Source organism: Budorcas taxicolor, chromosome 3 (assembly GCF_023091745.1).
Source record: "Budorcas taxicolor isolate Tak-1 chromosome 3, Takin1.1, whole genome shotgun sequence".
Taxonomy (NCBI): domain Eukaryota; kingdom Metazoa; phylum Chordata; class Mammalia; order Artiodactyla; family Bovidae; genus Budorcas; species Budorcas taxicolor.
This window is the reverse complement of record NC_068912.1, coordinates 21,132,642-21,156,699: the sequence shown is the minus strand read 5'-3', so window position 1 is coordinate 21,156,699 and position 24,058 is coordinate 21,132,642. Positions and strand designations below refer to the sequence as shown.

The 24,058-nt window shown below is 43.6% G+C and overlaps 4 protein-coding genes and 1 pseudogene across 4 annotated transcripts; 2 read left to right on the top strand and 3 right to left on the bottom strand.

The window, feature by feature from the left end:
• Positions 1 to 238: 238 nt before the first annotated feature.
• LOC128044805 (histone H3) lies at positions 239 to 649 on the bottom strand. The gene has a single exon (XM_052637242.1). It carries the CDS (start codon positions 647 to 649, stop codon positions 239 to 241), a length of 411 nt encoding a protein of 136 aa, XP_052493202.1.
• Positions 650 to 10,201: 9,552 nt separating this feature from the next.
• LOC128044948 (histone H4) lies at positions 10,202 to 10,513 on the top strand. Its single transcript, XM_052637371.1, has one exon. It carries the CDS (start codon positions 10,202 to 10,204, stop codon positions 10,511 to 10,513), a length of 312 nt encoding a protein of 103 aa, XP_052493331.1.
• Positions 10,514 to 18,375: 7,862 nt separating this feature from the next.
• LOC128044782 (histone H3) lies at positions 18,376 to 18,795 on the bottom strand. The gene has a single exon (XM_052637203.1). It carries the CDS (start codon positions 18,784 to 18,786, stop codon positions 18,376 to 18,378), a length of 411 nt encoding a protein of 136 aa, XP_052493163.1. The 5' UTR covers positions 18,787 to 18,795.
• Positions 18,796 to 19,747: 952 nt separating this feature from the next.
• LOC128045433 (histone H2A type 2-A) lies at positions 19,748 to 20,284 on the bottom strand. Its single transcript, XM_052637931.1, has one exon. The coding sequence runs from the start codon at positions 20,249 to 20,251 to the stop codon at positions 19,859 to 19,861; it is 393 nt and encodes a 130-aa protein (XP_052493891.1). The 5' UTR covers positions 20,252 to 20,284; the 3' UTR covers positions 19,748 to 19,858.
• Positions 20,285 to 20,518: 234 nt separating this feature from the next.
• On the top strand, positions 20,519 to 21,043 carry LOC128044391 (histone H2B type 2-E-like; annotated as a pseudogene).
• The last annotated feature ends 3,015 nt before the right edge of the window (positions 21,044 to 24,058 follow it).

The following is a 24,058-nucleotide window of genomic DNA, read 5'->3' as shown; positions in this document are numbered from 1 at the left end:
TTGTAAGCGCAGTTAAAAACGACCCAGACCTTGCTTCTGGGGCTCCCTCTAGTGTCTGTCAGCTTTAATTCCATAACCTCACCACTCAACGCGTGTTAAACTCTCCTACCCGCTTTGCCCGTAACACTCGTGCATTAAGAGTTCACCGACTAAAGTGAAAGCTGGTACAGCTGCTTTTTAAGAAAACGTGGGTGGCTCTGAAAAGAGCCTTTAGATCGTCTGTTTTTAAAAGTACGCCTTAAGCCCGCTCCCCGCGGATGCGACGAGCCAGCTGGATGTCTTTGGGCATGATGGTCACGCGCTTGGCGTGGATGGCGCACAGGTTCGTGTCTTCAAACAGCCCCACCAGGTAGGCCTCGCTCGCCTCCTGCAGCGCCATCACGGCCGAGCTCTGGAAGCGCAAGTCGGTCTTAAAGTCCTGCGCGATCTCGCGCACCAGCCGCTGGAACGGCAGCTTGCGGATCAGCAGCTCGGTCGACTTCTGGTAGCGCCGGATCTCCCGCAGGGCCACGGTGCCCGGCCGGTAACGATGCGGCTTCTTGACGCCGCCCGTGGCCGGCGCGCTCTTGCGAGCCGCCTTGGTGGCCAGCTGCTTCCGCGGGGCCTTGCCACCGGTCGACTTGCGGGCAGTCTGCTTCGTACGCGCCATAGTATCTCACAGGTTTTATTCACCGACCCCCTAAGGCAGTCTCATTTATAGACATAGCCTAGTCTTGATTGGGCCAGAAAAGCTAGCAATTTCCGAAATTGTAATCTCATTGGTTAGAATTCAATCCTATTTGGGCAGAAGATTGTAATGCTAGTTTCTTTACTTAGAACCTCCATTTCCAGTCCTTTTCTATAATCTTATCACAGATTTTTTTTAAGCCCTTTTCTTTATATTGCTGTTAACTTTCGTAAGAACAATTTATGAAGTATTTTTGCACGCTTGGGATTTATATTTTAGCAAGTTCTTTAAAAATACAAGCACGCCCTAGGTTTCAGCCTGCATTTCCACTTACTAGTTATTGTAACTCCTCTCCCGTAACTAACAAATTTATTTAGCTCCTGACATTGAGCTAAGCGAGAGTTACATTACGACTGAGGTTCAACAAAACAATATGTAGTTGAAGGAACCGGAAATTAAACTTAACCTTTACCCGGTTCGGAACTACACCAAAATTGTGTGCTGATGCTTACCGACTCAGAGCCATCTGCCTCCCCTCATCCCCCGAGTGCGGTTTTCTCCTCAATCCATCAATGCATAATTAGGTCCTATGGACAAAACGCTTTAAGTAAGGGAAGATAACACCGGAAATATTAATTTCTCCCTTACAATAGTGAATAGTTTAAAAGTCAAGTTGCTTATTAGTCATTTAACATGAAAGGATCAAAGCACATAAATTATTCGTTGATTACTGAGTTGCTAGCATATTTTCAATAAAGTGTTTCCGAATGCTTACAGTTTCAAATCTTTTATATTCTTTATACATAAATTTAAGATCTTTTGCCTTTTGTTTCCTGTGCTTTGAAGAATTTCTCAGAAAATTGCATATAATGAAACAAAAGTTATGTAAGGTTACCAATGCTTAAAATTTTAATAACTAACAAATACCTTTAATGATATGCTTATTTGATTGGAACAACATCCCATATAAAAACTCAAACCTGAGAATAAAATTAGGCCCAAGAGGCTCAAAACATAGCTCCAAGGTATGATGATCACTTTCCTGACGTTAAAAGTGATTTTGAGAGTTTTTCCTGAACGTTAAACACAAGGTAGAGACTATCTGTGATGTATGGTTGCCTTAGAAGCCCCCTTTAATAACAGAATGCTGATTCATATTAGACATCTCCTTAGGCAGCACCAATCTCCTGCTATAGGGAGAAGATCTAAAATGTCAGTGAGAAAGTGTTGGTGATATGAACAACTGTTACCATATCCTGTGGTTATTTTGTAATAACGTCTTGTAGATACAGAGCACCGCTCAGTATTTTAAAATTTTCTATGTATATTATTTAATTCCAACTCTGTGAAATAGATGTTATTTAACTCATTTTACAGATAAAGAAACTGAGTCTCAGATGTTATGGCTCATCCTGGATAAGTGACAAGGCCTACATAATATTCTAAAGCACAAGAATGAAATTACAACAGATCTCCAGTTTTTTCAGGCTTGGGGTATATTTTAAAGCACTAAAGAATTTCCCCAACATACAATCGAATTACTCCACTCAGTTGTTCCCATCAGAAGAAGAAACTACCCCACAGCAGGTGTCTGGGTTACAGCCCAAAGCTGTCCACCCAAGTGTCACGTTTCTTTGAAAAAAAGATTTTTTTAATTTGTTTTGATGTATCCACTCTTGGCCAGGCTGTATGGGATGTGCTCATTTAAACAAGAAAAAGATTCTCAAGCTGTCTGTTTATATAGAATCCAACAGTAATGGGACTTGTATTACCTTTGTCAGCCAAAATTGGCACTTGCCACAGGGGCTTGCTGTCTACCTCTACAAGGATTAAGTCATGGGGTGCTGCAGCTGCTGACCTCCAACACTCCTTGAAGGAGTTCAGGGTGGAGAGCAGAAATTAGGCACTCTGTGCTCCGGAAAACTTGCAGGATGGGTCTTTAGATAGTTAGATATTCTCAGGAGCTGATTTCATGAGCCCAGTTCTTATAAGAAAATGCAGATATAAGATATCTAGAAAAACACTAAAATCCTTCATGGTGGTAATTGTTTCTCGTGACTAGCAGAAGTCTCATAACGCCAGCAGAAACTTCTATAAGAAAATATGTGCTTGATTGTATGTGCTCCTTTTGCCAAAATCAAGTATATATTGTCTTTTCCTTCTGCCTCTTTGGAAGTTTCTCAGAGCTGTCAGAGGTGCTGTCTCCCAGGCTGCAGTCCTCATAGTGCCCCAAATAAAACTTAACTCACAACTCTCATGTTGTGCTTTTTTTTTTTTTCAGTTGGTATCTTTATAACAGAGAATGAGAAAATTCTGAGAGTCTTCCTCTGGCTTAATAAGGAAGCTGAGTAAGAATTTCTACTTCTCCGAAAACAGTGATGCCAACTTAAATGTTAACTCTGAGACAACAAATCAAATAAGATAATCAGAATCATATATTATTAAGGGTCATAAGTAACATTTCTCTGAATATACCAATCTGTAATACATAGTCACCTTAGAAGTCATCTTTAATATGATATATGATTGTCTTAGATGTCACCTTTAATAAGAGAATTCTGATTTAGTTCAATTTCACCTAGTCTCCACATTGGACAATAGAGTAATAATCCTGTCAATGTTCTCAATATACCACTTTATCAAAAGCAAGTTTATAACAGAAGAATCTGTGCTTTGCTACAGCTGTGAGGAAGAGGCAATCTTTTTCTCTTTTAATATTTCTGAAGTTTTTTCATTAGAAATAACAAAAATCTGCAGTTTTAAGACTGAGCACTAAAATTTCATTATTTAGTATTGAGCGGGGGAAGAAAACAGGCATGAGAAGCTTAAATTTTACCATAGGAAATAAGCAGGCAAAACATATAATGTTTTGTGTGTGCATGTGTTTGTTTTTAATACAAAAGTAATGAACTAAATTATAAGTTCTAGGAAGACAGTTTGTGTCTTGTTTTTTACTTCAAGTACCCCCAAGGTTTCAAGTATCGCAATTTTGAGACTAAATCTTCAGCCTGTGGGTTTCAGGCCACATGCCTCCTTCTTTTCATTTTGAATGGCTTCAGCCCTGGACCAAATGGAGAGAAGGCCAAGGATTTTGAGTTTCCTTTCTTACTCCATTCTGAGCTAAACTCATTCCCCCAACACTCTACTTATTGGATAAACACTTCCCCTTTCCTGCCTGACCTTAACACTACTACCTGTAAGATACAGTGAGGGATTGTGTCTGGGAGGAAAAATTTCCCTTGACCCACTTAGGGTCCCTGGCTGAGTCTGAAAATTAAACAAAGACAGATTAACAGGAAAAAAGCACACACAGGTATTTAAGTTTTACATGATGCAGGAACATTCATAAGGAAATGAAGATCTGAAGAAACAAGCCTAAGCATTTTTATGCTAGATTTAATGAAGAGCAGGTGTTGTGTAGAAATATGAGAGGTTAATGAGTATGAGGTAAGCGTACTAAACTGGGGGAACAGCAAGGCCTGTTTGTTAGGATTCTTCTGTGTGTCCCTTTGTCTTCAGAGATAAGGGTGCTCTTTTTCTCTGGGAATGGGGACAGCACCTCTCACAGAAGAGTTTTATGATGTCTTTCAGGTGAGAAAGTCTGGGGAAGGTCATAGTGACCCTCCCGCTTCTGTCATTTTCTCAAAATTTCTTCAGCTTACTCAATATGCTGAGGTGCCGTATTTTGGAGTAGCACGTCTTGAACCCCATCAGTGGCAATATACGCCACCCCTAAAATATGTCACTTTAATATAAGGATTGTTTTAAAGTAGGGGACTCCTCTGGTGACTCAGATGATAAAGAATCCACGTGCAGTGCAGGAGAGCTGGATTTGATACCTGGTTCGGGAATATCCCCTGGAGAAGGGAATGGCAACCCACTCCAGTAGAATTCTACTCCAGTAGAATCCACTCTAGAGAATTGCATGGACAGAGGAGCCTGGCACGGGCTACATCCAAGGGGTGACAAAGGCAGACACGGCTGAGCAACTTTCACTTTCATTTTTCGCTTTTTAAACTAAAGGCACTTGAAAAACAGCTGATGCAAGAAGGGCCCTCTGACAACCCCTTTTCTTCCTTAAAAAAGGAGATTAACGCCCCTGCCCCGTATGCTAGATGTCTTCCCTGTACAGGAGCGTGTTCCAAGACAGGGAATCCTGGAAAGCCGAGAGGAATCTGCTTAAACAAACCTTATTAAACTAACCCGTATCCTCCTAGTTACTTCTCTACCTAGTTAACTCCTGCAGTTAACTTCAAATGTTAGCTACCTTTGTCCAAACCCTTTGGTCTTGTCACATCTCTAGACTTCATCGGGTTTTTTAATTGTTTTAAAAGTTATAGATAAGCTCACGGCCTACCTAGGTCTTCATGTTCCTTTTGAAGACTCTGTATATACATGGAAATACGAAATTACATTCTTTTTTCCCTTTGACTGGATTTATGTCAGTTTAATTCTCAGGCCCAGTCACAGAATCTAAGATGTAAAAGAAAGTTTTCCCTCTGCTATAAATTTATACAATTTCTGTCTTTCCAGTATAACATGTCCTTGTGGACTGTAGTAGGTTCAAGTAAAGTTACACACAGTATTTTAAAGCTATTCAAACAAGAACTTATTTTGCTTCATTAACCATCCTCATGAAACTTGAGCTATATATTGCAGGGATTTTAAGGGCTATAGATATTATTTTTAACATTTATTTGACTGTGTGGATCACAACAAACTGTGGAAACTTCTGAAAGAGATGGGAATACTAGACCACCTGACCTGCCTGCTGAGAAATCTGTATGGAGGACAAGAAGCAACAGTTAGAACTGGACATGGAACAGCAGACTGGTTCCAAATCGGGAATGGAGTATATCAAGGCTGTATATTGTCACCCTGCTGATTTAACTTACATGAAGAGTACATCATGCGAAATGCCAAGCTGGATGAAGCACAAGCTGGAATCAAGCTGCTGGGAGAAATATCAATAACCTCAGACACCCAGATGGCACCACCCTTATGGCAGAAAGTGAAGAAGAACTAAAGAGCCTCTTGATGAAAGTGAAAGAGGAGAGTGAAAAGTTGGCTTAAAGCTCAACATTCAGAAAATTAAGATCATGGCATCTGGTCCCGTCACTGCATGGCAAATAGATGGGGAAACAATGGAAACAGTGGGAGACTTTATTTTTCTGGGCTCCAAAATCACTGCAGATGGTGACTGCAGCCATGAGATTAAAGGACACTTGCTCCTTGGAAGAAAAGCTATGACCAGCCTAGAGAGCATATTAAAAAGCAGAGATATTACTTTGCCAACAAAGGTCACTCTAGTCAAGGCTATGGTTTTTCCAGTAGTCATGTATGGATGTGAGAGTTGAATTGTGAAGAAAGCTGAGCACCGAAGAATTGATGCTTTTGAACTGTGGTGTTGGAGAAGACTCTTGAGAGTCCCTTGGACTGCAAGGAGATCCAACCAGTCCATCCTAAAGGAAATCAGTCCTGCATATTCATTGGAAGTACTGATGCTGAAGCTGAAGCTCCAAAACTTTGGCCACCTGATTCGAAGAACTGACTCATTTGAAAAGATCCTGACGCTGGGAAAGATTGAAGGTAGGAGGAGAAGGGGACAACAGAGGATGAGATGGTTGGATGGCATCACCAATGTGATGGACATGAGTTTGAGTAAACTCCAGGTGTTGATGATGGACAGAGAAGCCTGGAAGTCCACGGGGTCACAAAAGAGTCAGACACAACTGAGAGACTGAACTGAACTGCAACTTAGAAAAAAAATTCAGGCCACAATTGTTAGCAGGACACTTAGTACTTCTGGTCTGTGGGGAAAATTAGAACAGAATGCTCACAACTCAACCTACATATAGCCCGTCCGGAAAAAAAAAAAAGTATTTTTTAAACATATCCTCTTCCTCAACATTCCTTTCATTTAATTTTTGTAACAACAGTGTACATATGTTATTTCATTTAATACAGCTGCACATGGATTGCTTTCTCAATCTGAATTTACTTGCAACAGGGAAAAGGAGAATTTATTTTGGAGATAATTTTGTTTAGGTAATGAGTGATTAGTCGCTTCACAGGCAGATGAAGCATGCTGAAAGTTTGTAGATACTCTCTCTGAATCTGCCTAGGGCCCTGTTCTGTCTGACATCAAAAATCATCACTTCTGTCAGCCTGGGGAAGGAGAGACATGGACCCTAGGCCGAACAGTTTCTTTCAGGAGGCTGGGCTCTGCCCCGATAAGAGATAAAAGACCACATATTTCTCATTCATGAAGTTAAGGAGACCTCCCTGACTACATATATGCAGAAAGGCTCCTTGGAGGTCAAAAAGGGAGGGGGCATCACCTCATAGTAATTAATGTCAACAACCCATAAGCCTCTTCACTAGAATCCATCTTGGCTAAGAGATGCATGTGAGCACATGGAAAGATCCTGAGATATACCAAATACAGACTCAGAACCAGGCAAATCGAAATGATTGGCCAAAGGAAACCTGGAAGCAATGCCCCATAAAAGTGATTCAAACCACCACGAGAGTGCTACTCTCTCTCAGCCTGCCCGTGTGTCTGTCTGCACATACTGGACTCTTTTTCCTCCTAACAAATACTGGTTTCACTATCTTCCATCTTTGTGCAAATTCTTTTCTGCAAAGCCAGAGAGCCAGGGCCTTGTCACTGACCTCTGGTTTAGTGGCTAGGATTTGGTGCTCTCGCCACCATGACCCCAGCCTCAGCCTGGCCAGGAACCAAAGCCCTGCTTCAAGCTGCTGCAGGCCGAGAGCACTTGAGATCAAACCTTGGCTTGCAGTTGTTTCATCATGTTACACTTTGGTTGTGTCTTTCTTTCCTAGTAGCGTTTGAAGCAGTCAAATGGAGAAACTGTTCATTTTATAAACAATTATTGAGCTTGTGCTGCATACTGAATAACATGTTGGTTTACAAAGAAAAATAAGAACCACTGCCAGGCACTCAAAGCTGGGGGAGGGGATATATAAGATGCAAAAGATACATAAAATAATGTGATAGATTCTGTAAGAGCGGCTAAAGAGTCAGAAAAAAGCATGTGTTTCTCTGCCCTGAAGCAGCAAATGGAAAGGAGGATATTACAGGGAAGGAAAAATAATTTTCCCTGCTCCCTTCTGAGTTCTCACTGAGACCTCTATAATAAAAGACAGATTAACAAGAGAAAAACAAATTTATTAATAGATATACCTCAGGTTTATGTGAGAGATACAGGGGGAAATGAATAACTCCCTCAAATGGTTTAGAGTATAGACTTAAATACCATCTTAATAGGAAAGAGTGGTCAGGTAGGCCTTTAAGGGAGAGTAAATGATATTTAGGAATGATGAATTGTTTGTGATGTTTGTCTGAGTGTGGTGGTGACGTCCAGTTTCCTCTCCTGTGTTGAGCCAATCTTCCCTGATTGATAGAAATCCCATTTCCATGGGATTTCCACTGAGTTCCTTTCTGAGGATCTGTCTTAGGTAGGTAGAGGAGTTCAAAGAAAGTCTATCCCTACATTAGCTGTTTTTCAAAGTATTACAGCTCAAAATAATCAATACACCAATGCCACATATTTTGAGATAGCATGTCCAGAACTCTGTCATATTCTGAGGTGGCATATGCTACCATTCAAGATCTACTGTGAATTCCAGGGTGTTCATTTAGGCTTGTGATTTATGATAGCACCATCCAATGAGCGGAGTTGTTCAGTCACTCAGTTGTGTCCGACTCTTTGCAACCCCATGGACTGTAGCCAGCCAGGCCCCTCTGTCCATGGGATTCTCCAGACACAAATACTGGGATGGGTTGGCATTTCCTTCTCCAAATGAGCAGAGAGAGAACCTCAATTTTTATAGGGTGGAAGGAGGAGAATATATTTCCTCAGCCCCCACAAGAGTCACACCTTGGAGAGTTTAAACATTTTGATTTGGGGAGATTTTGAGTTTAAAATGACTAAAGAATAACCAGGAGAACCTTTGTGCCTGGAGCCTAGAAGTTTAGATATAGATTTAAGATTCATTAACACACAGAAGATAGAATTAAAAGAGAGATGAAGGCAGGCAGATAAGTTGTTTATTCTTTTGTTGTTTTTTAGGTCTGTTATGACTTATTTCCCACCAGTGACCAGGCTAATACAACATAACTTGCAAATATATTAGTTAAAATTATAATTTCTAATATTCTGGATATAAATTTTTTGCATCTTATTTAACATTGCTCCATTTAGCCCATAGCTTTTTTTTTCAAGTTTGTATGTTTTAGATATTAAAATAATAATAAACATATATCTGAAAAAAAGATAATTCTTTCTGAGGTAGAAACCACATCTCTTCCTATATTCTACAGAAGACCCTGGTAATGAATGTGCTATCAGTAGAAACCAAATCAATTTCATAAGAGAGTTTCTGATAATGACTCTCAATATGGAGCAGATGTCCTCTTGTGTGAAACCCAATTCAGCAAACTTTGCTAGCTCCATGTGGGGTCTCAATTTAGGCACTGAATTCTCGCTGAAATTAAGGGTCAGATGGAGAGGATCTGTAGAAACTGAGGTACAGAAACCCCTTCCGTCTTCTTTTTGTATGTATTGCTTCTTTCTGCAGAGTTTAGGATGACAGTGCGTTGGATTCACTGACCTGCACGTTAGAAGCCTGGCAGTATAGAGACCAATTTTCCTAGGATCTGATTTCTCCTGGGTGAGGTGAAATTCCATGCCTCATACACACAAAATAGAGACGAGACTCGGGAATTACTGCGCGCTGTCTCTTCCCCCTCCCCACGCATGCCAGGTGCAGCTGCCCTAGGGATCGCCGCCTGGGTCTGTCAGTCTAATTGTGGAAACCGTGTCTGCTGTTTTATGTAACCGTGGTTTCGAAGCCTAGGATCTCTCTGTCGAGGTTAGATCCGGGGCGGAGCTCTCTAACTCCTGTCTCTGGATTCCATCTGCCCTTCCTCTGGTTTTTCTCCCCATTCCTTTCTTCTTAGTCTAAATTTAATGTCTTCTGGGACCTCACAGTCGGAGCGAGACAGAGGCGAAAACAGCGGCAGGATCCGGAAAGTTGGATCCGAATTCTCCCGGGAATTCTGGCAAATAGATCTTTGAAAAGAGTAGTCCGAGAGGAGAGGGGCAAGATAGGGGCAGAGGATTAAAGAATACAAAGTACTATGCATAAAATAAATAAACTAAAAGGGCATATTCTACAGCACAGATAATGTAGCCAATATTTTATAATAACTAAATGCAATCTGATTTATAAAAATATTGAATCGTTGGTACACCTGAAACTAATATAAAATTGTAAATCAACTTCAAAAATAAATTAATAAAAGTGAAAGGAGAGGATCCATTAGAGGGATCTGTGGAGGGTGGAGGAAGATAGGGAAACAGCAGAAATGAAGAACAGTCGAGTGGGCGGGGACAATTGGGACCGCTTCCCGCCCGCGCGCTTTCGGTTTTCAATCAGGTCCGCTGCTCTTGTATATCTGGGGGAAAGGCAGCTCTTTCTGTCTCAGACTTTCCGACCAGCTCAGTCATGTCTGGACGAGGGAAGGGTGGCAAAGGCTTAGGCAAAGGTGGCGCCAAGCGCCACCGCAAAGTCTTGAGAGATAACATCCAAGGCATCACTAAGCCCGCCATTCGACGCCTTGCTCGGCGTGGGGGAGTCAAGCGCATTTCCGGCCTCATTTACGAGGAGACCCGAGGCGTGTTGAAGGTGTTTCTGGAGAATGTTATTCGGGACGCAGTCACCTACACGGAGCACGCCAAGCGCAAGACGGTCACTGCCATGGACGTGGTCTACGCGCTAAAGCGGCAGGGACGCACCCTGTACGGCTTCGGAGGTTGAGCTGCTGCCCCTGTGCTCTGTGTGACAATCTCAAAGGCCCTTTTTAGGGCCAACCACACGGTCATCTGAAGAGCTGGATACTTAAAAGTATGGGTAACTTTGTGTCTGGCTAGAGTGGGGTCAGAAGTAGCGAATCCTAAAAGTGTCAACAGCTCAGAAGACAAGTCATTTACCAAAAGTTGCTCTTCACTTGCTTGCTTTTGGGCTCGCTATCAATTGTAGTCGTTGGACCAGGCTGTGGAAAGTAGTTTGTGCGGGCTTCACTTCACAGCTCTAGGGATCACACTGGGTGGTGGTAATTGCCATTACAATCTTCTCACCTGGGAAGGTGCAAGAGCACTAGCAAAGAAATCAATCCAGTAACCGACCATTCAAAAATGAAGCAAATAAGGGGTTGTTAGGTCAGAGGTGGGCTCATTGAGTTTTAAACACATTTGGAAATTATCTGACCAGTGTATGGAAGGTATTTTTGGTGTCCTGTGCTTTTTATGCTAAAGGCCCCCTCACAATTAGCTGCTGAGAGTAGTGTGTGTGTACAACATTCAAGGAAGAATTTACTTAAAGATTTAAGAGACTTGTCTTTGGTGATAATATCACAAAGATAAAATGCAGAAACATACGAATTTTCAATAAAAGCTGAGCAGAGTATATAACTTTAATGTGAAAGCACATCTTCAAGAAACAGAAAATTCTGGTATGTGACTTTTCCATTAAGGCCTGTTGCAGCTTAGAGTAAGAGACTGTCAGAAACATACCATCAATACACAAAGCACAGTTTAATTTTTAACAAGGCAAAAGCAAATTCTTATATATAGATAGAGATACATAGTCTTTCTCTATACACTACCACTGCTAAATTGCCCTAATTTGAATTGAAGTATTGGTCCACACCTCTTGTCCTTAAACCTAATTATAGTTTTGCAGGTATTATATTTTCAAGTAAAAGGTTTTTTTTTTTTTTTTTAATGTTCCAGGCCTATAATTTTACAGCTAAATTTGGCCTGTCTGTAGCCCCCAAGAAAATCCTACAGAAGAAATTCTGTCAATTCCCAAAAGATATTGAGAATTGGTCTCCACACTTGGCTGCTCTCATTAGCATCGAACACTTGGTCAACTGGTTTAAAACGAGGTGCTTAGCAATGGAGATGCCAGAAAGTCAAAGCATGGGAAACCTGCCCTAAAGAGGTTATTATCAGAATGAGTGAATGAATGTTCAGTCGCTCAGCGGTTTCCAACTCTTTGCAGCCCCCACGAACTAGGGGAGAAAAATAATACATAAAATACATACACAGCCCAAAAGCACATGGTGTCACATATTTGGGATGATGCAAAATGTAAATGATGATTATTACAGGAGTCCTAACAGCAGAGGTCACTGGCTGCTGGAAAATGATCAGGCTTGGCTGTAGAGGTGGGGCTTGTATCAGGCTGTTAAGGAGCAGAATGCCTGGCATCCTGATAAGATATACAGCAAAGGGGAGGGGGAGGATCAGGGAGGGAAACTCAAGAATAACATTTGTGAAGATGTCCAAGGACAAAAGGATTCAATGTTCAAGATGTTTCATCTTCCCTTCAAAATTAAAATCTCAACAGCAACTGATGACATTTCTATTTCAAACATCTCTATGATTTTTTTTTTCATTTTTAAAGGTAATGCAGATTGAATATATCTGATCCTCGCTGAGATCCTCTGAAGGAGATTATCAAAAATTTGAAGAGAAATCAAAGAATAAAGGAAGGAGGGTGCAACATATCCATTATCTAAACTGCTGCTGCTGCTGCTGCTAAGTCACTTCAGTGTGTCCAACTCTGTGTGACCCCATAGACGGCAGCCCACTAGGCTCACCCATCCCTGGGATTCTCCAGGCAAGAATACTGGAGTGGGTTGCCATTTCCTTCTCCAATGCATGAAAGTGAAAAGTGAAAGTGAAGTCGCTCAGTCGTGTCTGACTCTTAGCAACCCCATGGACTGCAGCCTACCAGGCTCCTCCATCCATGGGATTTCCCAAAGTGTGGTATCTAGTCTAGGAGCATCAGCTTACCTGGGAATTGCTAGAAATCCAAAATCTTGGACCCTGATTTTGCAAAACCCCAGACCTGTTGCCTGAGAAACTCTGGGAAGTGAGATCTAGCAATTCATATTTTAACAAACCCTCCAGTTGATTCTGAAACACGTTAAAGTTTGAGAACAACTGGTTAAATAACAGTTTTTCTTTAAATCAAACAAAAATATTTAGAATCTGAGTATGTGTTGCTCTAATTTGTTTCAGTTCAGTTCAGTTCAGTCACTCAATCGTGTCCGACTCTTTGTGACCCCATGAATCGCAACACACCAGGCCTCCCTGTCCATCACCAACTCCTGCTGTTCACTCAGATTCACGTCCATCAAGGCAGTGATGCCATCCAGCCATCTCATCCTCTGTCGTCCCCTTCTCCTCCTGCCCCCAATCCCTCCCAGCATCAAAGTCTTTTCCAATGAGTCAACTCTTTGCATGAGGTGGCCAAAGTACTGGAGTTTCAGCTTCAGCATCATTCCTTCCAAAGAAATCCCAGGGCTGATCTCCTTTAGAATGGACTGGTTGGATCTCCTTGCAGTCCAAGGAACTCTCAAGAGTCTTCTCCAACACCACAGTTCAAAAGCATCAATTCTTCGGCGCTCAGCCTTCTTCACAGTCCAACTCTCAGATCCATACATGACTATGTTAAATTTTGCGTTCTTTGATACCAAAAAAAAAAAAAAGAAAAGAAAACTTTAGGTGAAAGATTCTAATAAAAAAATTTTAGGACAAAATATTACAGGAGGAAAAGGTAGAGTTGCTTATTTCCTTAAAGCATTTGGGGCAAAAAAAAAATGTATGAATAAAAAATGTAGTCAGCTTGTTTTATTAAATATCATTGGTTTGTGTTTTAACAGTACTTAATTTTGTTATCAAGGGATATATATTTTTTTTGTTCTTAAGCTTCTTTAAGATCTTACTGTTTAACTATAAATTATACGTCTTCTTTATAGTGATTTTAATAGTGATCCCTCTTCCCACCTTGTCTACTCCACTGAATACTATTAAAACAAGGCATGACTGAATCTTCTGTTAGCCATATCCAGCCTCTGAATTTTGTCAAATTACAGAGTATACATTATGCATAGTTTCATGTTAATAAATGGTTTTGTTTTTGTCATTCTTAACCATCTGTAACAGTGAGGAATATAATGCTATTTCACTTCTAATTTGGTAACAAAATAATTTCCTTTCCATTTCTACCTCCTGAGTGGCTCAAGTACTCTTTAAGCCAGCCCTGGCTGTCAGCTTGTTCCTCCCATGGGTGATTCAGGCCTTTCAGTACAATACATGCATACAAATGATTGTTTAGTCTGCATGTCTACTTCCATTACCATGATGATAGAGGCACTCAAGTGTCACTGGCTAATCAGACATCACACTGGACCAGTTCAAAGACTTATCTTACCTTTCCAGACTCCCAACTTCTTTGAATAGCAGCATTATCCTCCTGAAGGCTAGATGTGCCTGTCATCTTTCACAACATTCTTCCTCTGAAACATTCAACTCCAAACTTTATATTGTAGCTATTGATGTACATGTTATTTCTCTATGTGAGCCAAAAGTATAGAATCATCATTAATACAGAACATTACCAGTACATATAAATATGTATGGATATATAGAAAACTATCGGGAAAAATGTTCACAGAAATTTGAGTGATTTATAGGTGTTGGTTTTTGTTATAATCATTGAACGTTTTGAATTGTTCCAATATCTTAAATAAGCATGTACAATTCCAGCCCTCACCCCTACCCAGACATCAGAAGATGTAGGGTGGATGGGGAATGAAGGAGAAAGAAAGAGAGATTCTGGGCTATATGGCCCATGGCAAATCTTAACTTTGCCACAGTCCCATTTTCTCATTGTAATGTTGCTGAGAACTCCCAACTTTCTTACAGAAATGATTCAAGGATCAAATGAGAAGATCTCTGAAAGATTAAAGTGAAATCTTTCTATGTGAAAGTCTTGTAATGAAATAGAAACCTAAATTGGTGTATTTACTGCCTATTTCACTCAATGTAGGTCTTCTATGCTCCATAATAACTGGGGAAGCGGGAGTCAGTGTAGTCAAAATTTAAAGAGCAAAGAAGACAGTGGGTAAAGGTGGGTATAAACAAGTTGGCAGGTCCAGATTTTTCAGAATTAGAGCAGAAAAATGTGAAATCTTCTTAAAGAATCAAACTTGCCAGCTGACTTGACTGTTAAAATGTGTATAAAGAGTAGGAAGTTATAACATGTAGGTAACATAGCCTGTGAGAAATGTTAAATATAAATAAATAGAGCATCTTCCTACATAGGTATAGGAAAGGATAGAAGTACCAAGTAAGCACCATATCAAATATTTATGAGATACATGAAGTGCCCAGTATTCGTGGCTTCTATCAGCTGTCCACTGGTGACAGCCATTGTTGCCCAATGTCCTCTGCATGCTAAACACAGAGAAATCCATAGCTACTCAGCAAGTTATTGGTGAATACAATGACGGCCAGGAACACTTGCCCCTGTATCTCTTTGACTGAGCCAGCTTAAATTAGGATCAAGGACCTTCTGTCTGAGGAGTCCCCTTGTCCACTCTCATCTCTAGTCCTTTTAACTGCAGCATCAGCAGGGAAGGCTGATGCCACAGAGCAAGACAGGACAGAAAACTGTAACTCAGCATTGGATACAGTGTTGTACTTCCCCCATCATTGAACCCTATGCTATTAATATGTATGTTAATTTACCCTTGCTTGTCATTTTCCCTTGCTCTTTGTTTCATGTTTTAAATGGATTCAATTAACTGTGATTTGAACATCTTTATTTGGCCTTTCTGTTCAGTGAACTCTGGGATTTATCTGGTAGTAGAGTAGAAGACTATGATTACAACAAAGTAATTTTTTACCACAACCTTATTAGAGAAGAGGGCTGGAAATGAGGGAGGAGAGGAGGGAACAAGAGGGTTGCAATCATCAAAGTACCCTCCAAGGCAGACGTACCCTGACTCTCTAGTGAGCATTTCCAGTCCAGTTCTTGTAATGAGGCAGCCTTTAGAGTGAAATGGTACCCTGGTTGAGTAATGGCAGCCACTGAAGTCATCTGCCTCCAGGCTCTTCCAATCTTTATGATTGTAGTTTGGCTTCCCATATAGATTTGCCTTCAGGGAGCTAATGGACTGATCAGTTACACTTCTTGTTGGAAATTGAGAGCATGAACTCTGGAACTAGATTATTCAAGTTAGGATCTTTCCTTTTGTTGTTGTATAACCCGCCAGAAATGCAAAAAAGGGAAATGCTGTCTGAGGAGGCCTTAGAAATAGCTGAGAAAAGAAAAGAAGCTAAAGGCAAAGGAGAAAAGGAACGATATACCCATCTGAATGCAGAGTTCCAAAGGATAGCAAGGAGAGATAAAAAAGCCTTCCTCAGTGATCAATGCAAAGAAATAGAGGAAAACAATAGACTGGGAAAGACTAGAGACCTCTTCAAGAAAATTGGAAATACCAAGGGAATATTTCATGCAAAGATGGGCACAATAAAGGATAAAAACAGTATGGACCTAACAGAAGCAGAAGATATTAGGAAGAGGTGGCAAGAATATACAGAAGAATTAGACAAAAAAGATCTTAATGATCCAGATAACCATGATGGTGTGATCACTTACCTCGAGCCAAACATCCTGGAGTGCCAAGTCAAATGGGCCTTAGGAAGCATCACTACAAACATCACTACACTAACTAAGCATCCCTAGCTTAGTGGAGGTGATAGAATTCCAGCTGAGCTATTTCAAATCCTAAAAGATGATACTGTGAAAGTGCTGCACTCAATATGCCAGCAAATCAAGTCACTCAACTGAGAACCTCAAGCTGTACCTCAGAAAGCCCTATGTCTGTTTGTCCCTGAAAGTTTTACCATGAGGATGGATGAGATGATACATGCAAAGGTGGTGCCCCACCACACCTTAAAAGTTACTACTTGTTAACTCAGAGTACTGATACAGGTCCTGGATCCACCCTGCATTGAGGGCCTAAGCAGGTAATCAGGGTCTAGGCAGAGACCTGGAGGCATGCTCCGGAAATTGCTGTGACCCTGGAGCTTGGACTTCAAGGAGATCCAACCAGTCCATTCTAAAGGAGATCAGTCCTGGCTGTTCATTGGAAGGACTGATGCTGAAGCTGAAACTCCAGTACTTTGGCCACCTCATGCGAACAGTTGACTCATTTGGGAAAAACTCTGACGCTGGGAGGGATTGGGGGCAGGAGAAGGGGACGACAGAGGATGAGATGGCTGGATGGCATCACTGACTCAATGGACATGAGTTTGAGAGAACTGCGGGAGTTGGTGATGGACAGGGAGGCCTGGCGTGCTGCAATTCATGGGGTCGCAGAGTCGGACATGACTGAGCAACTGAACTGAACTGAATTAAAGCTTAAGAAAAAAAGAAGAAAAAAAAAGTATCTTTTCTTTTCCCTCCTCTGTATTCTCACTGACTTCTATAACAAATGCTTTTAACCTGTCACTGTGCTGAGACAAAACGGAAAACAGGCTTTGGCCTGGTCCAAGTTCAGATAGATGACTGAGAAGGTTAAGATGATGTGTCACATAAGACCTGTACAGCCTTTGTGTCTGAGATCTGTGGAGAAGGGCTGAGCAAGACCTTGCCCCCACTCTGCTGCCCATTAGAGGCCTTGCACTTCTACCTCCCCTCACCCCCTTCAACCTCTGCCCAAATGGTACAAGAATCATCTCAGGTCTCCACCCTCACTATTTCCTAACGGGGGGTGGGGGGAGATCGGTGGGGGAAGGGGCGGGGGGCGGGGGCAGTAAGGACTTCATTTCCCCAAAAGAAGACCATGCTCTGCCTGTTTGATCTCTTCCCCAAACTTGAGCTCACAGCCCCATTTCTTTCCTTTCACTGAGTAGTAACCCAAAACCTGAGAAGAGACTTCCCACATGTCTGAATGAAACAGATACAGACACTACCAGAGATTGAAGCGATAGCCCCACGGAGTCTCTTTGTGGACCTGGGCAGGAAAGCAATCCCTTTAAGACCGAGCTCACCAAAGTGGCTTTAGGATCTGTACAAGCACCCTGTCATTCATCCCCGGGTTTTGAGAAGTAGAGGGTGGGAGTGAGGCCTCAAATTACTGACACCTGAAGCGATGAAATGCCGCACTTTACTCGGCAGAAGTGGGCCAGGACCCGGGTGGCGGTATCCCTCCGGAGCGGGGGAGCCAAGCGCCCAGAGACCTTTCGGGCACCGGTGAGAAGGTCTAATCTGTGCGCGGGTCTCAGCCGCCTAAAAGCCCTTTGACCCGCGAATCCCGAGCGTCTCCAAGTGACTCCGCCTTCTCTCAACCCATCTCCCCACACCACCAGTCGCCCCGCACCTAATCACAGCACACCTTGCTCCCGGGACAATTACAATCGTGGGCCACAGTGGAGCACAAAGACGCTGGAAAAGAGCCTCAACCTACAAGAGAACACACCTCTAAGCAGCCAAGTTGGACGTTCTAGGGCGCCCAAGGAAGCAGCGGTAACCCACCAGCCCAGACAAGCACACTGACCCAATTCTTAAGTTACTTACATCTGGGAAGGCAGCAGCGAGCAAGGGTTTAGGCTGGATAACTGGCCTTTAGCCTGTCTGTTGGGAGTCCAATGCTTTGCGCGCTCTAAGGTCCTCCCATCTCGAGCGCGCCCAACCCTCCCGGAGTATGCGAACGCCTACCAAAGAGTGGACAAGCGACACAGCTGCTTTCAAGTGTAGTCGTGGGTGGCTCTGAAAAGAGCCTTTGGATTTGATGGAACCTCGAGCAGAGCGCACACTTCTTAAGCCCGCTCCCCGCGGATACGACGAGCCAGCTGGATGTCTTTGGGCATGATGGTCACGCGCTTGGCGTGGATGGCGCACAGGTTCGTGTCTTCAAACAGCCCCACCAGGTAGGCCTCGCTCGCCTCCTGCAGCGCCATCACGGCCGAGCTCTGGAAGCGCAGGTCCGTCTTGAAGTCCTGCGCGATCTCGCGCACCAGCCGCTGGAACGGCAGCTTGCGGATCAGCAGCTCGGTCGACTTCTGGTAGCGCCGGATCTCCCGCAGGGCCACGGTGCCCGGCCGGTAGCGATGCGGCTTCTTGACGCCGCCCGTGGCCGGCGCGCTCTTGCGAGCCGCCTTGGTGGCCAGCTGCTTCCGCGGGGCCTTGCCACCGGTCGACTTGCGGGCAGTCTGCTTTGTACGAGCCATAGCGAACCAAGACGCGAACTTACGTGAGCAGCGCCGCGCAGGGAGAGTAACCAGGGGTGCGGCCGCTGCAGCAGTCTTTATAGGCAGTCTTTTCCCAGTTGGGCGGGACAATACTTGAAAGTCCCGCGCTGGCTATCCATTGGCTGGGACGTCATCCTCTTTAGCGCCACTGATTGGCTTGAGCCGACTCCTCCCTACCCCGCGCCCCGCCGCCCCGCCGCCCCGCCGCCCATCGGCCTCCCTTTCGACTTTCCAGTTTGCCTAGTTTTTCCCCTCCTCGGTTTTCATTTATTTCAGGGTGAGGATCATATTTGAAAGCAGCTGTGACAATGTTCCTTCTCAGTCCCTTAGAACACACTACTTACGATACCCTCTTCCTTTCTACGCTAACTCCCAAACTGAACCTCGACCTTCTGTTTGCGCCACCCCCGCCCCCAGCACCCTGAACGCAGTTACCTTTCCAGAGGTCCCCTAGCCTACCTAGTTGGCTGGACGGATCTTGCTTTGCTTTCCGCCTTTCGGTGCTTTAAAGATCGTTCTCTCTCCCCCGCAGCAGGGCGCGAGATCCCGTTTCCGAAAGCCGAACTGGGGACCTGTATCTCCACCGCTAAACCATTTTATCCCTTTAGGACAGTAGACTGAAATCAAAAACCCAGGTCCGCCATCCTCTTCAAATCTTGTCCGCTTCCTTAACAGACGGGGGTGTCCGAGATGTATGCGTGTGAGGGAACATCCCGCTGGTACTTAAGACCTCAAGTTGGGCAAAGGCCTGGGGAACAACTGGTGTTGAGCACTAGACATCCGACTCCCAAACATAAACCATCGCGGAGCACTTAGAACTGAAGCGACTGTGGCGCGCTCGAGTTTGCTACCTTCACCTGGCTCAAGTCCTAGGTTTTACGATCCACCACAACTCAGGCTGGGCTCCCCCTTTACTACCGACAAGGTTGGAATCGAGAAGTTACTGTTAACAACTCTTTACTTGAAAGCGTGGGTGGCTCTGAAAAGAGCCTTTTGATTTTACAGATGCCCCTTCTACAGGAGAGCTGGGTAGGGCTGCCGGAGACCGGCCTCACTTGCCCTTTGCCTTGTGGTGGCTCTCAGTCTTCTTCGGGAGCAACACGGCCTGGATGTTGGGCAAAACGCCGCCCTGGGCGATGGTGACCTTGCCCAACAGCTTGTTCAGCTCCTCGTCGTTGCGGATGGCCAGCTGCAGGTGACGAGGGATGATGCGCGTCTTCTTGTTGTCTCGCGCCGCATTGCCCGCCAGCTCCAGGATTTCGGCGGTCAGGTACTCCAAGACCGCCGCCATGTAGACGGGCGCGCCGGCCCCCACCCGCTCAGCGTAGTTGCCTTTGCGCAGCAGGCGGTGCACCCGCCCTACCGGGAACTGCAAGCCTGCGCGAGACGAGCGCGACTTGGCCTTGGCGCGGGCCTTGCCGCCTTGCTTGCCACGACCAGACATGACAGCGACACCCACTAACAAACGCTCCCGCCAAACGCCCGACAAACTTCACCCTCCACGGCCCCACTTCACCCTTTTATAGGCAGAACGGCGATTGCCTAGAAGGCACTTTGATTGGCTACAGCACATCTTCGGCCTCGTGACCAATAGGATAGCGCAGTCAGAATCCACTCATTTACATAACCTCGTCTCCCTCGCGAGAGAGCCACTGAAATCTCGCCAATCGCAACGGGGCGTGATCAGAACCTTAATTTGCCTATAGTCTCTGTAAGTACTGAGTCGTGGCGGCCAGCCCGGGTGCTGCCTGTTGTCGTCGGCGTTCCCGGTAGGCTCTATAGCTTGTGCTTGACGTTATGCCTGAGCCGGCAAAATCTGCTCCCGCGCCCAAGAAGGGCTCCAAGAAGGCCGTGACCAAAGCCCAGAAAAAGGACGGCAAGAAGCGCAAGCGCAGCCGCAAGGAGAGCTATTCCATCTACGTGTACAAAGTGTTGAAACAGGTGCACCCGGACACCGGCATCTCGTCCAAAGCCATGGGCATCATGAACTCATTTGTCAACGACATCTTCGAGCGCATCGCGCTTAGCCCATTACAACAAACGCTCAACCATCACGTCCCGGGAGATCCAAACGGCCGTGCGACTGCTGTTGCCCGGCGAGCTAGCCAAGCACGCCGTGTCCGAGGGCACCAAGGCGGTCACCAAGTACACCAGCTCCAAGTGAGTCCCTGTGGGGACTCGGCGCTCGCACGAGTTGCCCAGCCACTTGACGTTCTAAAGGTTCTTTTCAGAGCCACCCACCTTCTCAGTGGAAGAAACTCACCTTTTTACTTTACTTTTGTTGTCTGTTATGGTACTTTTCTGTACCGCCGATTTTTTTTCTAGTAAGAACTGGCCTTTCTCTTAGGATGAAGAGGAAGTACTCCACAAAAGACCAAGTTTTGTGGATCAGTCCAGAACTAGCTAGGATAACTGTTCACTCATGCAAGTAACTTACCTTTTCCAGTAAGACCGTGAGAGATGGGTTGTCAGTGTAAATCTACTCAGGAGGATGGGGAGGGAGGGTGGAAAGTTAAGCAGATAGAGTGGGTCAACTCAAGTCCATTTTTCTTGCGCTCAAAACCAAATTAATATTTTGATACCATGCCCCAGCATGAATAGAAAACATAGTGCGCCTGGTTATCTTGATTCCACTTGTCCACTCAAAAATCCACAACCTGAGTTAAGAATTGTGTTTTATTCAATAATTTGTTGTGGACCTAAGCCAAGCAGATGGACTTCCCTTGTGGCTTAGATGGTAAAGAATCCGCCTGCAGTGCAGAAGACCTGTGTTTGATCCCTGGGTTAGGAAGATCCCCTGGAGAAGGGGATGTCTACCCACTCCAGTATTCTTTCTTGCAGAATTCTGTGGACAGAGGAGGCTGGCAGACTCCAGCCCATGGTGTGGCAAAGGCTCTGACATAACTGAGTGACTGACACTTCTAAGCCCGGGAGACAGCCTTTCAAATAGCACTGAGGGGCTGTTTTGAGGAGGTAAGGGAGGAACCAGAATATATAGCAGTTTTGCAAAAACAAACCAGATAGTTGAATAGTCATCAAAAGATTTCTGCTAAAGGAGAAATCTCAATGAATTTAGCACTTCTTTATTTTGTGTATGGAAATTTGGAAGAGCAGGCTGACTGACATCATTCCTTGATACATATTTTAACTATCTAGGACCAGGATCCTGTTTTTCTCCATCCTGAATCCCAGGATGACTAGGGTGGCTGCAGTGGCTGATGGCTTGATGGCCACATCCTTTGATTACAGGTATGGCAGGTGACATTTTTCATCCACACATAGGTAAAGTAATTTGTAATCTACACATACTTCTTGTCTCACTTTGCTATTCCTTTCAGGTGCCTACACTGAAGTCAATGTTTTGCCCAAATTCTAGATATTAAGCAACACTGTTAGAAAAAGGTTATACAAAAGCCATTGTTATCCATAGTAAATTTTTCCCCCCAGATATTGATACCAACATAATTCCCTATAGTTGTAGTTTTGCTGTTTTATAATTTGAGTAAAGAAGCAAGAAGGACAGAGGCTATAAAGCCTATAAAGTCAGGGATTTCAAGAACCTGGGCCTGCCAATCATAAAATGTGCTCCGGAGACTATCCAGCAGCTTTTTTGTTGTTGTTAAACCTACCTTAAAAATACTTTCCCCTTCCCTGGAACAATTCCCTCCTCTGAAAACAGAGACACCAAAAATGAGAGAATAAAGGCCCTCACCTTTTTTTTAGACTAGATGGTTAAAAAGCAGTGTTTCCTACAAACAATTCAAAGGCCATTGGATCTTCAATTTATCTATCTACCCTTCAAACCCTACATACTTCCACTGAATCCAAATCACCAGGCCGCAGTGGGGGGGCGGGGTGGGGGGTGGGGGGTAGGGGGTGGGGCAAGGATGAACAGTCTATGGAACAAGTCAAGTAAGTCAAATGTTTGATAACCACTAACAAGATTAGTTACGAGATTCCCATAGTGCTTGGGAAGAACTTCTTCAGTTTGCAGTTCCCACCCTAGATATTTTCTTTCTTTTTTCCTAATTGTCCTTTCCCAGAACTGTTTGTAAAGCAACATGAAATGCTAGTTTCATTTATTCCCTTATTAATACAGAGTACCAAATATTGCATAGAACTTAACATTTTCTGCCTTTACTAGGATTTAAAAATACATTTTAAGAAGGTAAAATGAGAACAGAAGATAAAGTACTGCAAGGTATAAAGGTGAAACTTCCTAGGAAAAAAAAATGTTAAGCTCACTACAAGCACCCTTTTATTCATTTTTTCTTATGTATGTACATAGAATCCCAAATATTATCTTCCAGCATTATTTTCATTACTTCTCATCTGTCCCACCCAATCAAAAACAGGTAACTTGTCTCCTAGTTATTGTACTAAATCCATACTTTCTTCGATCCCAGAAAACATTTCCTTGCTTTTGACCTGCCTTGCTTGGATCTGCTGAGAGATGAGACAGGTTGCTTGGAGCTTGAAAAGTTCAGGTAAAGCACGGCAATGTGGAGGAAAGACAGAAAGATGATAGGGGAAAGTTTGAGTTTACAGGACAAAAATAAAACAAACATATTCTAAGAGGCACGCAGGATGTTGGGTAGATAACCTAATTATAAGTGGGTGAGATAATGGTCAGTATTTGGTTCTGAGGACTCAAAATATGAATAGGAAAGCAGAATACAACTGGTCTGAAAGACGGAGAAATCCAAGACTCAATGCAACTTTATTACCCATCAATCAATAGTTCCCTTTAGCACCAGCATTACACTTACAAGTGTGAAAGCAAAACTGACACATTGTCTACGTTCCTTTATGAGTATTCATACATATCACTTCTCACAATATGGGAGAGGGGAAAAAATTCATACTGAGATAAATATTAATAAAATAGCAATAAACAGAAAAAAATCCCTGTCTATGTAAAACTACATTCTAGTTGATGGATGCTGAGAATAAGTAAAAGAAGGAAAAGAATAATAGTATATTTAAGAGGTGATCTGTACAGCAGAATATTGAGTGTGGATGACAGATCTGATCAATTAATATTTGAACAGAGGCCTGAATGGAAAATGTGAGCCATAGGATAACTTAGAGAAGTGCATTCTAAGAACAAAGGCCCTGAGGTATGTATAAGTTTGAGAAGTTCAAAGAATGAGCAAGGCCACTGAGGCTGGAGCACAGTGAGCAAAGGAAAGATGTGCAGGGAGATAGGATCAGAAAGGTAGTTGAGAGTCAGATCGTGTGTGCCTTTGAG

Coding starts and splice junctions, on each gene's coding strand:
- LOC128044782 (XM_052637203.1), bottom strand. CDS start 18,786: ATGGCTCGTACAAAGCAGACTGCCCGCAAGTCGACCGGTGGCAAGGCC.
- LOC128044805 (XM_052637242.1), bottom strand. CDS start 649: ATGGCGCGTACGAAGCAGACTGCCCGCAAGTCGACCGGTGGCAAGGCC.
- LOC128044948 (XM_052637371.1), top strand. CDS start 10,202: ATGTCTGGACGAGGGAAGGGTGGCAAAGGCTTAGGCAAAGGTGGCGCC.
- LOC128045433 (XM_052637931.1), bottom strand. CDS start 20,251: ATGTCTGGTCGTGGCAAGCAAGGCGGCAAGGCCCGCGCCAAGGCCAAG.